This window comes from Vombatus ursinus, unplaced genomic scaffold (genome assembly GCF_900497805.2).
Source record: "Vombatus ursinus unplaced genomic scaffold, bare-nosed wombat genome assembly UNPS02010461.1, whole genome shotgun sequence".
NCBI classification, from domain to species: domain Eukaryota; kingdom Metazoa; phylum Chordata; class Mammalia; order Diprotodontia; family Vombatidae; genus Vombatus; species Vombatus ursinus.
This window is the reverse complement of record NW_020950239.1, coordinates 6,842,968-6,859,328: the sequence shown is the minus strand read 5'-3', so window position 1 is coordinate 6,859,328 and position 16,361 is coordinate 6,842,968. Positions and strand designations below refer to the sequence as shown.

The following is a 16,361-nucleotide window of genomic DNA, read 5'->3' as shown; positions in this document are numbered from 1 at the left end:
TCATGAGGATAAGATTAATCCTTTAATAAGCATTTCTGACTCATGATACATGCCCCTAGTGGGTCAATTGTCATCAATCACTCAATCAGAATGTATTTTGACTAAATCCCATGTTTTCTTTCAGGCCCAATCTGTCTCATTTCGACAAACTGTCCATGCTCTGATGGTAATTCTCCCTTGTGCGTCAGATCCTTCTCATCTGTTCTCCCTCCTGTCTCAGCTCCAGAGCTGATTGCTATTTCCATGTTTTTGATCTCAGAGATGGAAGGTCACTCGGGCCCATCTGAGCAAGAACCCAGCCTTCCCAATCTAACACTTGAGCTGCCCTGGAGCATGAGCCCAGAAGCCCCAGGAAGAGCTGGGAGTGACCATGCACAGAGTGTTGGGAGTACCCTCTTAAAAGATCATCACACTCTCCCTACACCCCTCTGCCATGGCCTGAAGAGCACTGTACCAATGTGAGAGAACCAGGTCTGAGAACATACCTGTTTTTATCCCTGCCCTGCCCATTGCCAAGTCTCCTTTGGAGGTGTCATTCAATCAATCACTAAACATTTATTAAGGGCCTATCAAGAGTGAGATAAAACTTGCCCTCAATGAGCTCACATTCTAACAACAACAACAACAATACAGTAATCATAACTTGCATGTATATAGTGCTTAAAGTTTTGTAAAATGCTTTTTATATTTTATCTCATTTGATGACAGCCCTCTGAGGTCCGAGCTCTTATTCTCCCCATTCTAGAGTTGAGAAAATAAAGTTACAGCTAATAAAAAACATATACATGACAGCCCTCTTTATGACAGCCCTCTGAGGTCCTAGCTCTTATTCTTCCCCTTCTAGAGATGAGAAAATAAAGTTACAGCTAATAAAAAATATATACATGACAGCCCTCTTTATGACAGCCCTCTGAGGTCCTACCTCTTATGAGATGAGAAAATAAAGTTACAGTTAATAAAAAATATATACAAAATAAATGCATAGTGATGGAGGGGGAAGAGAGGAAAGGGAAGGACCAACAACCGAAAAGAATTGGAAAAAGCCTATTGAAAGAAAGAAATGGGACTTGACTGAGTCTTGAAGGGAGCTAGAGCTTCCAAGATGTAGATGATAAGAAGGCAGCATAACCATGGCATGGGAGCCAGCCTGTACAAAGATACAAAGACTGGAGATATAGAACGTCATGGACAGGTTTGGATGGAATACCTAGAGGAGGGGAAGGAAGGTGGGATCAGCCTCAAAGGAGATGGAACCAAACTGGGAAGGGTTCTTAATGACAGTCGGAGAAGTTTGGATTTGTTCCTGAAGACAATGGGAAGCCACTGAATCTTCTTGAGGAGGGGAGTGGCATGATAAGTCCTGTGCTTTATGAATATCACTTTGGCAGAGGTTTGGAGACAGGAGGGGGCCGAGACAGGGAGACTGATTAGAAGACAATTACAATTGTCAAGGTGAGGGGTGGTGAGAGCTGAGGTGAAGGGAGCGAGTGTGAGTGGAGGAGACAGATAATAGAAGATATTGAGGAGGAGGGATTGACAAAACTTGCCAGCTGATTGACCATAGTGAGAGTGAAGATATGAGGATGATTCTCGGTTGTGAACCCAAGAGACTGGAAGAATGGGGATGTCCTCAACAGAGATAGGTATGTTAGGAGCAGCAATGGGTTTAGGAGAAATGATCAGGGATCCTGTTTTGGATACGTTGAGATTGTCTACCAGATATGCAAGTGGACATGTCTAGCAGAGAGTCAGTGGAGCTGGGCTGTTGCTCAGGAGAGAGATGAGGGCTGGGTATATAGATCTTGGATTCATCTGCACAGAGATGATAATTGAACCCATGGAAGCTGATGAGATCACAGAGAGAGAGAGAGACTAGAGAAAAAGGAGAAGAGAGGACCCAGCAGAGCCATGGGCTACATACAAGAGGGTTGGACAAGAGTTCTCCTGAACCTCGAAAGTGACCAAGAAAAATAGGTCTGACAAACAGAAAGTGAACCATAAGAGAGAAGTTTTATAAAGAAAAAAACAAAACAAAACAAAAAAAACCAGGAAGAAAATAATAATGGTTAAGTATTATAGAAAAGTTAAGAAGGAAGACTAAGAAAATGCCATAGGATTTAGCAGTAAAGATCCAAGGTGATTTTAGAGAGGAGAGGTTCAGTCAAGTGATGGGGGACAGAATCTAGATTGCAATGAATTGAGAAGAGAGTGGGAGGGAATGAAATGGAAGCAATGAGTGTAGAGAGATTTTTCAAGTTTACTTGTGAAGGCAAGAAGAGTCAAGCAAAGGTTTTTTTTAAAGGTTGGGAAGATCTGGGCATGTCTGTGGGCAGCAGAGGAGCCAATAAATTGGGGATAGATAAGGGATAACAGAAGGGACAAGTTCCTGGAAGAAATGAGAGAATATGGCATGGAGATCAGAAGTAGATAGGTTACTACTGGCAACTTTACCCTCTGAGACTGGAGCAAAGCAGAAAAGGATTAGGGGGAGGGGGTTAGTGATGCTTAGATCATTCAAAACATGGAACTAGGGAAGAGAGGGATATTGGGATGGTTTCAGATTTTTTTTTAATGAAGTATGAGGTAAGGACCAAGAATAGAGAGAGGTGGTGTGGGTGTCCTGAGAAAAGAGAAGGTTTGGAACAGCAGTTGAGATGTGCTATAGAGCGATAGTCAGGGAAGAGGAAACACGTTGATGTTCAACACTGAGGGTCCAACTGAGACTGGATAATGGAGAATTGTGGTGTCTGACTTCTTCGATGATTTTTTTCCAACTGTGTTTGGCTGAAGAGAAGCAGAGGTCAATAAGGTGAATGGTGGAAATCAGACAGAGTTGGTGTTTGAAAGGAATGGGCAGTGGTAGGACAAAGAGATGAGGAATTCGAGGGTTAAGGACAGTATACAATTGAACTGGTTAACCAAGGGTTCAAGACTTTGGAAGGAAGAAAGTTGCCCAGAGTAGAAATGATTAGAGGTTGCAGTGACAACAGGTTTTAGCAGGAATAAAACATAGGGAAAGCTGAAAGGAGAGAATCTCTGGGGAATTTTTTCCCAGCCATTCAGTGCTGAAAGCACTAACCTGTGCAAGCCCTTCCTATTCCTGGTCCTGATCTGGCTCTCAGCCCTGGATCTTACTTCATACTTCACTGAAAAAGTCTCAAGACACCCCAATGTCAGCTCCCTCTACTCCCCAGTTCCATACTTTGAATCATTGAAGCATCATACCCCCCATCTTTTCCTGCTTTGCCTCAGGCTCAGAGGATGAGGTTGCCAATGGCAACCCATCCACTTGTGCCCTCCATCTCATCTTCCCCCATCTCTTCCTTCCATCTTTTTGTCCCTATTATCCTCTCTCTCTCTCTCTCTCTCTCTTTCTCTCTCTCTCCCTCTCCCTCTCCCTCTCCCTCTCTTCTCTGTCTCCCTCTCTCCCCTCTGTCTCTCTCTCTCTGTGTCTTTCTCTCCCTTTGGCTCTCTCTCCTCTTTGTCTCTCTCTCTTCCTCCCTCCCTCTCTCTCTATCCCTCCCTCTGTCTATCTTTCTCCCTTTTCCCCTAAATCTTCTTTTCCCTCTCCTTCACCCTCTCCTTTCAGGCTCCATTTTCCTTCTTTCCCCTTTCTTACTTATCCCTTCCATTTTCTCTAATTTCTCAAACCCTCTCAGTCATTTAGTAAAAAAAAGATCCAAATGCTGGAACAAGCATGACTCCTGGAAAGGTACTGATGATTCAAAAGGAGTATTCTCATTTTATCTTTAAACTTCTCTTTGATAAGTATCAAGCCAGGGGCATTCATCAACCACAATATCGAGTCATGTAGACACAACAAAGCCATACCTTGTTATGAAAGCATTCAACTGCATTTTCAGCTTGGCAACAATTGAAGATTATCTTGTCATATCGGGAGGCCAAAGAAAGGATTGTGGGTGCATAGAGGAATGGGTGCCTTCTGGAAATTTCATAGATATATCTGTAATCAAGCACACATGGCAACAAGATAAACAATCACATATGAAAGGGGAAGATGAATTCAGTCAGTTCTGGGATTTGTTTTAAAGATTCTGATCCAGAAATGTAGATAATTTCAACTTTAATGCCTATCATGGAGCAAGGGAAGAAACAAGCTTATTTTCTCTCTAGATCCCACTGGTAAGTTTATGTTCCCTGATTTTTTTTTTAAATGAAAGCAAAGTAACTTAAAAATTCAGATGATGTTTCTTATTCATTCAATAAATATTAAGCATCTACTATTTGTGTTATACTCTGCCAGGATTATAAAGTTCACAATCTAGTGTGAAGAGGGGGAAATAAGACACTAATATAGATAACTATAATACATAATGGGCAGCTGAGTGGTACAGTAGATAGAACACCTGGACTGGAGTCAGGAAGATCTGAGTTCAAATCCTGCCTCAAACATTTGCTAGCTGTGTAACCCTGGGCAAGTCACTTAGCTCCTATTTGCCTCAGTTCTGTATCTGTAAAATGGAGACACACTGGAGAAGGAAATAGCAAACCACTTCAGCATATTTTCCAAGAAAACCCACAAAGTCCATGGGATTGCATAGAGTCAGACCCTACTGAATAACAACAATGACAGCAGCACCAACAAATAATGCGTAAGTGTAGCCAACCGGTAAAATAGAGAAGTGTAAAATTCAATTCTACGTGAGCCTGCGTAGGAAAGATGATTGTCACTAACTACGTCACTCTCTCTAGCAAGGCTTTGGAACAAAGAATCGGAAATCAAGGACATGCTTCATGGTCCACCAAGCTCAGGCTTCTGATAAAGAAATAAAGAGTTGAATTGGCATATTCAGTACAGGACATGAATATCTAGCCTTTCCAGAGATAGGACTCTGTAGAGTCGGGAGGCAGGCATAAATACAAAGCATAGGCTGGGGGAGGCTCGCCCCCTCGGACGCTAACCCCAAGAATTCTTAACCTGTGTCTGTGAACTGGCTTTAGGGGTTTTTTTGGTTCCTAAATATTTTGATAACAATTTCAGTATAATTTGCTTCCTTATGTTACTCTATGTATCTTATTTTATACATTTAAAAATGATTCTAAGAAGAGGTCTGTAGGCTTTACCAGATTACAAAAAAAAAAAAAAAGGTTAAGAATCCCTGACTTACACTGAAGCCAGGAAAGACCTACAGTGAGAAGGAGTTTAAAGACTGGGAGCTCCTTGGGATGAAGGATTGGTTTCCTTTTCTTCTTGGATTTCCAACCCTCAGCACAATGCTTTATACGTCGTAAGTGCTTAAAAAATGCTTTACTCATTCATGGCGTAGGACCTTCGTCTAGGCAATCTGAGCATGCCAGAGAGCATCCAGGACATAGAGCATGAGTAATTTGGTGTCCGGAGGAGATAAGTCTTGATGGTAATGGGAAAGCATTGGGTGAAAGGGAGAACTAGACAAAACCGATTGAGAAAAAGAGTCTCAAAAGGGATTTGTGCTATCCCATAGTTTACGGTCTCTGGCAGGAGGAGATGTCCACAGTCATCTATATCAATTAAGCCCTTGGTTTATGCTGCTCAAATCCCCAGCTACAATGGGACTGGGGAACCATGTCATGTTATAGTTATGACCCAGCCTGACAGTACTTATCTGAATGCACTAGGAATTCTTAACACAAATTGACGGTTGGTCTTGTTTTTGGACCCACCACAGAGGAGTTCCAACCTACTTTTTCATTCCCACCTGTCACTGTTGCTCTTCATGATTCAACACTACTGTCCAACTGGACTATTTACCATTCACCATCCATGCCCAATTCACCTTCAACTCCCACTCATCCCTTTGTCCACAATGGCATTCCCCTACCTAACATGACATGACCCCCTATGCCCATGAAGCCCAGCCTGCTGAATTCCTATCATACCCTTCTAGGCTTGGCTCCAAAGTTCTCCAGGAAGGCCCCTTTCCCTCCTCATCTCTACTTTTTAGAAGCCCTACCTCCGTTTGAGGCTTAGTTCAAGTATCATCTCTTATTTCATGCCTTCCTTATCTCCCCTCTCCATTCCAAAATACATATTTTTGTTACTGTTCAGTCATTTCAGTTTTGTCTGACCCTTCATGACCCCATTTTGGAGTTTTCTTGGCAAAGATACTGGTAGTGGTTTGGCATTTCCTTCTCCAGCTCATTTTTACAGATGAGGAACTAAGGCAAATAGGGTTAAATAACTTGCCCAGGTCACACAGATAAGAAGCATCTGAGGCTGGATTTGAGCTCAGAAAGATGAGTCTTCCTGACTTCAAGCCCAGGGCTCTATGCATTATACTACCTGGCTGCCCTATATGTGTATGCATATCGATATACACACATATATATGTGTACAAATATGTATGTTTATATATATTTGAATATATAGTGTCTTTAGCTATCATAGTACATGTTGCTTGTTCTCTTGCTCTCCTCACTTAGAATTCAAGCCCCTTGAGGGCAGGAACTGTTTTGTTTTTGTTTTTCTTTCTGTCCCCAGTACCTAACAGTGCCTGGCCTATACTATTGAAGGCATCATAATAAATGCCCATCAAATTGACTACGGTGAAATCAAAGGCCTCCAACCACAAGCAACCTCTTTTTCCTTGGAATTCCCTGGCACAGCTCACCTCTTAAATTTAGCATGACGATTATTGGAATCCATTTTATCTTCTCCAATAGTGTGTAAGGACAAAGAGCCTGACTTAGTAATTTTTGCATCCATTAATGGTAATGTCCCGCCCCCATATTGCCTTGTATGTAGATGGTCAGTAAACATTTGTTGAATGAATAAATTTAATAAAGTGCCATTTCTTCACTTGCTCCCAGAAACCTTTCCTGATATACCTTAATTCTAATGCCTTCCCTCTGTTGAATATCTCCAATTTATCATATGTGTGTACATATTGTTTGTACTAATTTGTGTGCATGTTGTCTCACCCACTAGACTCTGGGCTCCCTGAGAACAAGGAATTTTTTTTGCCTTTTTTTGTATCCTCAGTTCTTAGCACAGTGCCTGAAATACAGTAGGTACTTAATAAATGCTTGTCGACAGACTGATATTTCACTGGCCCCAGAAGGCTAATTTAATACTATTACATCTCCAGCACTTCATTTATTTATATTTTATATTTATTATGTTATATTATAGCTTATTATTTAGTATTATATTATTGTTTATATATTATATTATTTATATTTTTATATAGTATATATTATTGTTTATATATATAGTTTATATATTGTATATTGTTTATATTTATATTGTTTATATATATAATTTACATATTATATTTTTCTTTTTGTGGGCAATTTTGTGAACACAAAGCTGATCCATGATTCAATCCTTAAGGAGGTTTCCCTTATTATCTCTAGCACCTCAGAGAGTGCCTGGCATAGAGTTGGCTTTTCATAACCACTTATTGATTGCCTGAATTATTTTTATGGCACCTTAGTATCTGGCACCTAAAAACAAGAGAAGAAAATAGAGGATGGCCATTTTAGCTCACTTTTACATATGCTTTATAACTTGCAAGGACTTTCTTCACTCGAGCCTCACACCAACCCTGAGACATTGACCTGCTAACTCTTCCTCACATAAGACACTCCATCCCTGAGTTCTGGGATTTTCCCTGGCTGTCTGCCACACCTGCATCTCTGTCCCTCCTCATTCCACCTCCTAGATTCCCCAGCCTCCTTCAAGTCTCAGCAAAAACATCACGTTCTGCAAGATATTTTTCCCAGTCCTCCTTCGTCTTTATGCTTTCCCTCTGACACTACCTCCAATTTATCTTATGTCTTGTTTGCACATGGTTGTTTGCACGCTCTCTCCCCCACTAGCCTGTAAGCTTCCTAAGAAATGGGATTGGGTTTTTGTTTTATTCTGATTTGACTTTTGCTTTTAACTTTCTCTGTATTCTCAGTGCTTAGCACAGTGCTGGAAACATAGTAGCTGACTGTTGACTTGACTTGATTTATCCCCATTTAGAAATGAGGGGACTGAGTCTCAGAGACGTCACTCAACTTACCCAGAGTCACTTAGCTAATAAATGAGCAAAGCGTAGAGAATCAGGTCTTCTCGGCTCCAAAGCAAATTGCCCCTGTAAGGAAAGAGCCCTCCCTAATGTTTTTATGTTTGGTGTATTACTCAGAGGCTGGTAAAACAAAGAACCACCAAAATATTTTAGAGTGTGAGATGACAGCCTTCCTGCTGCCTTCCCTTTGGGGAAGCGTGCAATAATTTGGGACGAGTCTTACGCGCTAAGCAGAGCGTTTGGCTGTGCTTTTCCAGAGGACTCAGCAGCATCTCTGCAAGCGAGCAAACCTGGCTCCTCACCTGTTCATGAAAGTCACTGAGTTCTCTTGGTGAGCTGTGCAGCTCTGGGCAGCTTCTGGAATTTGGAATTCTGGGATGGATGCTGCATTGCCCAGCCTCTTGTGAGCCAGCAAACATTCTAATCTGTCCCTTCCAGCTTTGCCGCAGCAGCCCGCAAGCCCGTGCTTTTCAGAGATGTCTTTATCGTGACAGATTTCTTCCAAGAAGGCAGGTAGCTTATACAATTAAAAGGGGGTGGGGAGATGGGGAGAGAAGCATCTTGAAGTGGAGAGTCTACAAAGCTCATTAAAAACATATGATACCACCTGCCACCCCGCACCCCCAACCAAATGAGACTGGGAAAATAGAGAGGAAAAAAAAAGGAGTTGTGGTCATTCCAATCTGTTGGTTTCCTCTCTACCTGTTTGGGCACAGGTGTGGCTGAGCTCAGGGAGCCCAGGTGAGGAGGCTGGGGGCGGGGGCGGCATGGGCATGGGGGACTTTTAATAGGTCTGGAATCACCCCTTCAGTGATGCTCCCAGTGCTCCTGAGCCAGCTGGAAGCTGGGGACCTAGGAGGGATGCCTGTGATGCCCCCTGCATACAGCATTCCGCACTCGTGGCCAGTTCCTGTCAAATGGGAAAGAGCTCCAACCGAAGACGGTGGGAGCAGCAAGGATGTGGAAAGAGTGAACAATTTTTGCCGGGACTCGGAAAGGAGTGGGAGGGGGAAGGGAAGGACAATTGTGATTGACTTTGAAAAGATATGTGATGTATAATGGGTATTGCTTGCCTTCACCATGGGTGGAGGAGTGGCTGTAGAGAGGGAGAGAATTTGGCAATCAAAATTTTTAAAAAAGAATGTTAAAAATCGATCAAAAAAGAAAAGGGATGTGACTGTCTCCCTATTTTCTTTGCAGAGATTGGGAACTATGGGCATGGAATATTGTGGATACTCTCAGACATCGTAGATCAGGGGTGGGGAAGCTTCACAGTTTGGAATCAGTCAAAGGGCCACACCTGAGGACCTTAGAGGGCTACACGTGGCCTCTGGCCCCCACCCTTGACGTAGATCTTTTGATTGGTTTTGCTGAACTGTTCTTTTTTTCTTCTCTTTCTTTTTTCTATTTATTACCAAATGTGGCTCATTTGGTAGAAGAAAGATATATCTGGAAATGAAAGTGTTGTAAAAACAAGACATCAATAATATTTTTTAAAGATAATGTTACTCCAGAAAAAAATAGAGAGATGGGTATTGAAGCTTTAGCCACCACAAAACCTATGATTCAGAAGGGCACTCAGTTCCAAAAATAGTTCTGAACCTGAATATGCAGACAGGACAACTAGAGAGCACCAAAGATCGTAGAATCATAGGATGAAAATTACCTTGCTCATCTAGGTCAACCTCTTCATTTTGCCTATATGGAAACTGAGGCACAGAGAATGAATGAGATTTTCCAAGGTCACTTAGAAAAGCAACTGGAAGAAGCAGGATGTGAAACCATGACTCACTTCCATCTTGTGTCACAGTCTTACAAATGACTAGTAATATCACCCCAAAAGGCAGCTTCATCAAAAAAACCTTGACTTCTGATTTTAAAAAATCTAAAGACTTTTGACTAGACTTGAGGCTAAGGGGGTGGAGGGGGGAAATTAATATAGAAGAGAAATAGAAAGCAGCTCTTTTCTTGTTAGGGACAAAGGAGATATTCGGAATTCTTTACCTACTTTATACAGCAGAAAGACACTGTAAGTCATACCTACCTGTTTTTCTAAACAGTCTTTGGGCTTTTCAGTCACAAGTTTCTTGAAATCAGCTAAGAAATCTTTAACTAGTTTGCCTATTTCCTGGTAAGTGGCTTCTGGAATAAACTGGGCAAAAAATATGGTGGCCCTGAAATAAAAAGACAAAAAATCAAAGAGATAAAAGAATAAACGTTCTGTTTTCTCGAGATGCCTGACTTTCTAATGACTAGGTGATTTCTAATGACTCAGGTGAATGAGGATCTCTAGGCCTTCAAACAAACCTTCAGAAACCACACTGCCCTTTCCCCCAATGAGCCTTTTGCTAAAATGCAAAATGAGCGGAGAGTGAAGATTGGCTTCTCTTTTGTGCCCTATTGGCCCCCCTGAAAAGCAAGTTTCCTTCTGCCTTTGACTCAGTTGGCCTCTGAAATTGGCCCCTTGGCAAAATCTGTCATGAACAGGACCAAATTCAGCCTTCCAGAAGAGTGCCTTGTTCAACGCCAGGTGAACTTCCTGGTTCAAATGTAGAGCATTAATTGCCTTAAGAAAAGTTCTGGAGAGCGAAGGAAATAATTGGAATGTTCTGTCCCCACCCTCCCCCCACCTCAGAGCTCACACCTTCCTGAAATGGGGCCAGCAACCAAAAGAGTAATTTATAATCCCAAGTAACAGGAAATGGCATCTCATTTCCTTTGAAAATTATTTGCAAAATTTTAAATGTCTATAAAGAGAGAATGTGGCTATTGTCATCCAATTGAATCGGGTGCCAAAAACCCTTAATTTTTCACCTAATAAGTCACAGTTGATTAGACACTCAGTGGTCCTGAATTTTTAAAATTAAATTGGACTACAAAAAACAAAAATACAACTACTAGGTTGTATAAAAAAAGGGTAAGGTATATGCAGATACAAAAATATTTATGGCCCAGCTAGGTGGCACAGTGGATAGAGCACCCTGAAGTCAGGAGGACCTGAGTTCAAATCTAGCCTCAGACCAAACATTTGTCATTTACTAGCTGTGTGACCCAGGGCAAGTCACTTAACCCCAATTGCCTGAAAAAAAATAATAAATTGGACTCTTCTACAGAACAAAGAATTGAATGGCATTTAACTGACTGCAAGGGTCATTTGGCCTATTCAAGGGTGCCTTGAACTTGAGTTTCAAGAAGTCTTGCATCTGTCATCTGAAGCAAGAACTGTCAAGTTACCCTTTACGTGATCATTTCATTTGACCTAGGTGCTAAAATCTTATGAAATTCTATAGTTAGAATTCTATAGTTGTTTTGCAAACCAATCAAAGGATATCTCAAAAGTCTCAGTCTGATTTTAAGCCTTAAGGGACATCAAGTAACATAACATAGTAAGCTCTAGGAAATTTAAACTGCACCAAGACTTTTGGGACATTCTGTGTATTGATAATTCACAGATATATTGCATTTAAAATAATACGAACAAAACTCACGTATCAAGTAAGTTTCCTTCTGTTGTGCATTGGGGAGAATTTGGTGTTGAATCTGGAAAACAAGATTTATATGTTGTAAAAAATGGCATTTTAGACATCATACTGCAACTGGAAAAACAATATTAATTATAGACAAATGGGCATGAACAAATGTGGAAAAATGTTAGAGTTCATCCAGTCTAAACCTTCTCATTTTATAAATGGGGGAACTCAGGCCTGGGGACATTAAAGGATTTGTCCAAAGGCATGTGGCAAATTAGCAGAAGAGTCAAGTCTAGAAGCCAGGTCCCCAAGGTTCTAGACCAATGCTAAGCTATCCTAATGTCCATGCAGAATGGATATTCAAAGAGCAATCTCAGGTGCCTTTTTGGACAGAAGAATTCACAGCTCTTTGAGGAAATGTGAGCATAAACAGAGCTGGAAAGGACCCTGGGCTTCATCTACCCCTATCCTTTCATTTAATAGAAGAAGAAACCAAGACCCAAAGAGGTTCTAACTTGACTAATGTAGTCAACAAGGCAGAGGAAAGAGCAGTGACTGTGGGGTAAGAAGAGCTGGGCTCAAATCCCATCTTGGCCACTTACTACTTGAGGGACCCTGGTTAAGACCTTTGGCCTGAGTTTCCTCTTCTGTAAGATGTTAGAGATCTGGGTGGTTCTGATCATATCCAGATCTATTGAATATGCTATGAATAGCTAGTGAGAGGCAGAGCCGAGATCTACTCTACAGAGCTTTTTCTATCAGGGTCAAATCCTACTGCTGCTACCCCTACTCAGTTTATCTTTAAGACCCACAGGAAATAGAGGAATAGGACAATGGTGTTGGCTAGTCTGCATTTCCCTAGTTGCCTTCTTTCTTTCTTTTTGCCCTTCTTTCTAGTTTTCCCTTCTCTATTCTCGTTGTGTTCTCTCCTCCCCTTCCCCCCATAAACACACACCCCTAGTTTTAATTCTTGGTTTCCCTATATTTAGCTAGAGAATTTCATCTGCCACCAAGGAATTTATTTAGATGGGGGCAGGAAGAAAAAGGGGGAGAAAGAAATTTACATGACAACTTCATTATATATTTAAAATGAATAACAGGTTGTATACAGTAGATTTGTAGCTTCATATGCAATCATCTTTTTTATTATACTATGCTATAGAAATGCTTATTTTATTCATAAATTAAAAGTGAAATATATAAAATTTAAAAATAGTAAAATAGAATTCCAAAGTTTTCATCCAAAAGAGAACTAGAAAACCTTTTGAGACTCTGGAGGTTTTTTTCCCAGATATGTAAATTGATTTACATGGGGCCAAGGTCACTAGAAGCATTCAAACAGAGATCTGTCAAGGATAGGATAAACTCAAAGTATGATTGTCCCCTAAATTACCCCAGTCCCTGACACAGAAGAGGAGACATGTAGCAAGTGTTTGTCAAATTATATCATGTGCAGGACTGTCCAAGGTAACCTCAAAAATCCCTTCCAAGTTTTGGATTCCATAGGTCTATGCAATTTAAGAATTGTTGTTATTGTTCATTGTACTGTTCTGGAGAGTCAATTAACAACAACAAAAACAGCAAAAAGCTGGAATTTTGTATTGACAACTTCGATGTGCTTCCCAAGGAGAAAACGTACTGTTAATCAAATAATCAACCAGTGAGCCTTTGTGTGCACCCACTAAATGCTAGGCTTTAGGGATACAAAGAGTGAAACAATCCCTCCTTTTGAAGAACTTCTAACAGATGAGTCAATAAGTACATATTTCAATGCATTCAGAATTGATATAAAGAGAATAAAGACAAATCAGTACAAAGTAGTTAAATGCAAGGGCATTTGGGAGTAAGGGCACTGAAAGTAATTTGAAAAGTTTCATGTAGAAAGTTGTACTTGGGCTGACTCTGGAAGGAAGAGAGGAATTCTATTAAAAGAAAACTATGGAAAAAAACCACTGGATCTGGAATCAGAATTTTGAACAGGATTCGAATTCCACTTCTAACACCTATAGCCTACATGACCCTGGGCAAGCCAATTAACTTCCTTGGCCTCAGTTTACTCATCTGTAAAATGAGAGGATTGGTTTAAATGGCTTCCAAAGTCCCTACCAACTAGAGATCCATGAACCTATGTGTTTGAAATAGGATCAACATGGAATCTATAGTGAACCCAGCTTCATAATTATCATAAATCTTCTCCAGAGTTTGGTGTGTTATGTACTTCCAGTTTACACAAGGAAAGAATTTAGCAGTTCTCCAAGTCCATTCATGTCTGGATGATTATTTTTTCTGTTATGTTAACACATTTAAATGTCTGCAGTTTGCACACAGGATAAATAGAGTCACAGAACCCTGGAGCTGCAAGTGACCTTAGAGGTTATAGTCACAGTGATAGGAACTCACATTTCTATATTAATTTAACATTTGCAAAGGGCTGAGGGAGGTCCTGAGGCTAGTAAACCAAATGGGATAATACGTGTTAAGCACTTCACAAATCTTAAAGCACCATACAAATGCAAGCTGTTATTAGCTATTACAGTAGCAAAAGTCTTACCAGCCTCATTTTTACAGGTGAAGAAACTCAGAGAGATTGAACAACTTGGCCATGGTTACCCAGGGAGTTAAGTGGCAGCTTCATAATTAGATCTTCTGAGTCAAGGCCAGTGGCCCCTCCATTGCTTTGCAGGGATAGGGACTAGACCTCTGATCTCATTGATTTCATTGGTACTCCAGGGGGAGGAAAATTCCTCTACCAATGCAGGTCAGCACCTCCTCTGCCACTTACATTCTTAGAGAGTTACATGGGACACTGAGAAGTTAAGTGATTTTTCCCAGGGTCCCACAGCCAATATATGTCATGGCAGGACTAAAACCCAGCTCTCTCTGGCTTCAAGGCCAGCTCAATATCAACTATATCATGTCACTCAAAATCCCCCTACTCCTGTTATCATGATGTTTATTCATTTTACAGGGAGAAAACTGAGACCACAAACATGCAAAATGCCCGAACTGTGCTACTCTTATGTAAAATGTCTTTCTAACTCCAAGAGTGGTTTATTACATTTTCATCATTCTAAACTGAGTAGTAACTGTATCTGTAAGATATCTTATATTACAACAATCTTTCTTGGGTAAGCTTCCTTATTATTACCTGAAGCTAATTCTGCTGGAAAAAAATTTCATCAAAAATACAAAAAAAAATGGTGGCTTACCTATACCAGAGGCACTTGTGTGTAGTATTTTTGATTCAGCAAAACCTACTAGAACCAGCAAGAGTATAGAAGTTGCCCACTTCATGATGTCAATTGTTCCTTCCAGAGGACTTGCTGCTCATGTTGAAAGTCAACCCGAAATCCTTTTATACTCTTCAAAAGTGATGCCTGTTAATCATTAACGATTTGTTAGCCTAGACTTCTTTTTTTTTCCTTAGCCTGTTGGTTGAAAATTGGACAATATGACAATAATTAACAGCCTAAATATTATTTGCATGTTATTTTCAAGGACAAAGGCCTCTTCTTGGCAAAAGAAGACCTTGAAAAATCCATTCAATTTTTAGGATATGGACAAATATTCTTATCACACTACACAATATTCAAATAGATATTGGTCATTTCTCTCTTCTAAAGGGAATGGCCCTATTCTCAGAAGACCTGACTCGTGCCTAAAGTGCTTAGTAATTCTTTTTTATTTTTTGCAAAGATACTGAAAAGATAGTGTATTGTGTGTTTGGGAGATGCCAGATTGTGAATAAAGTCTGAACGGCAAAATTGCTTTACCTGCTGAAAATTCTTGCCAAGAATCCCATAGGACCATTTCATTTGTTCAGTCGGTATGGATCATATTCTTGGAGAAATGTAAGCAAGTAACATTTAGCATGTTATTATTGGCTAAACACCAAAAATATTAGGCACCCAGTATACATCCTTTTGATGTCAAGTGAAGCACCCAATTTATCTGCCCCTAATTAGTTGAATTATTCAACTCGTAGTTTTTGAATCTACAGGGTTTAAGTAACTAATTTCTATTTTAAAGCAAGTAACTAAGACCTAAATGACAACTTACTGTCATTTCTTTACATTTAACCTATGACCCAGAACTGAAGACCATGTGTTTACACAGGCAAGGTTCAAACTTGGGGGCCTCTCTAACAAATATCTCTTTGACTCATGCCCCTATACAAACACAAGGTTTCCTTTGGAAACAGCAGATTTTGGTTCTTCTCTAGATCTCTTAGAAAAAAAGGAAAAGGAAAAGAGGGAAGAAAGAAAGGCTACTCGACTCCAAAGCAAACACTCAAAATAACAATAAATCAAATATAAGAGGTTATGTGGTATAATAAATAGACCCCTGGATTTGAAGCTAAGAAACCTTTGGTTTAAATCCTGCCTCGGACACTTATTATCTGCGTAACCTTTGTCATGTCACTTTATCTCTAGACTTCACTTCTATTTGACTCTGTTTCCTATCTTGTAATGAGAGGGTTAGACTTAATGGCTTCTACATTTCCTTTCAACTGACCCTATGAGCAAAATGCAAAAATAAGGAGGACTGACATCCAAGCCCATGAAAATTGAAAAACAACCACCCACCATCATTACATCTAGTAGAGCTGTCCAATCTTCTAGAGACCCACTTATATCACTGCACTGATTGAGATTATTCCCCAAAAGAAGAAAGCACCTTGGTTCACTAAAGAGTTGATCCCTCTCCCTCTGTTATCCACATTGCCTAGGGACAAGTTACCTCCATACTTACAGTACTACACTGATTGTGATCCTCACCTACCCTGTCCCCTTCCTAAAAGAAGGAAAGTCACTCAGGCTTACTAGTGAGTTAAGCAAATCCCCTTTCCAGGTATTCCCTAACTTCCAAGAGTATA

The 16,361-nt window shown here is 40.4% G+C and overlaps 1 protein-coding gene across 1 annotated transcript in view; it reads right to left on the bottom strand.

Annotated features, from left to right (window-relative positions):
* The window catches only part of AFP (alpha fetoprotein), a 39,678-nt gene extending 24,879 nt beyond the window's left edge, over window positions 1-14,799 (bottom strand). The window contains exons 1-5 of the mRNA XM_027854586.1: window positions 14,695-14,799; window positions 11,504-11,555; window positions 10,060-10,189; window positions 8,318-8,532; window positions 3,832-3,964 (exon numbers count right to left, since the gene is read on the bottom strand). Of these exons, the coding sequence (XP_027710387.1) occupies window positions 3,832-3,964; window positions 8,318-8,532; window positions 10,060-10,189; window positions 11,504-11,555; window positions 14,695-14,779 (615 nt within the window). The 5' untranslated portion in view covers window positions 14,780-14,799. The remainder of the gene's footprint in view (window positions 1-3,831; window positions 3,965-8,317; window positions 8,533-10,059; window positions 10,190-11,503; window positions 11,556-14,694) is intronic.
* Window positions 14,800-16,361: the final 1,562 nt, after the last annotated feature.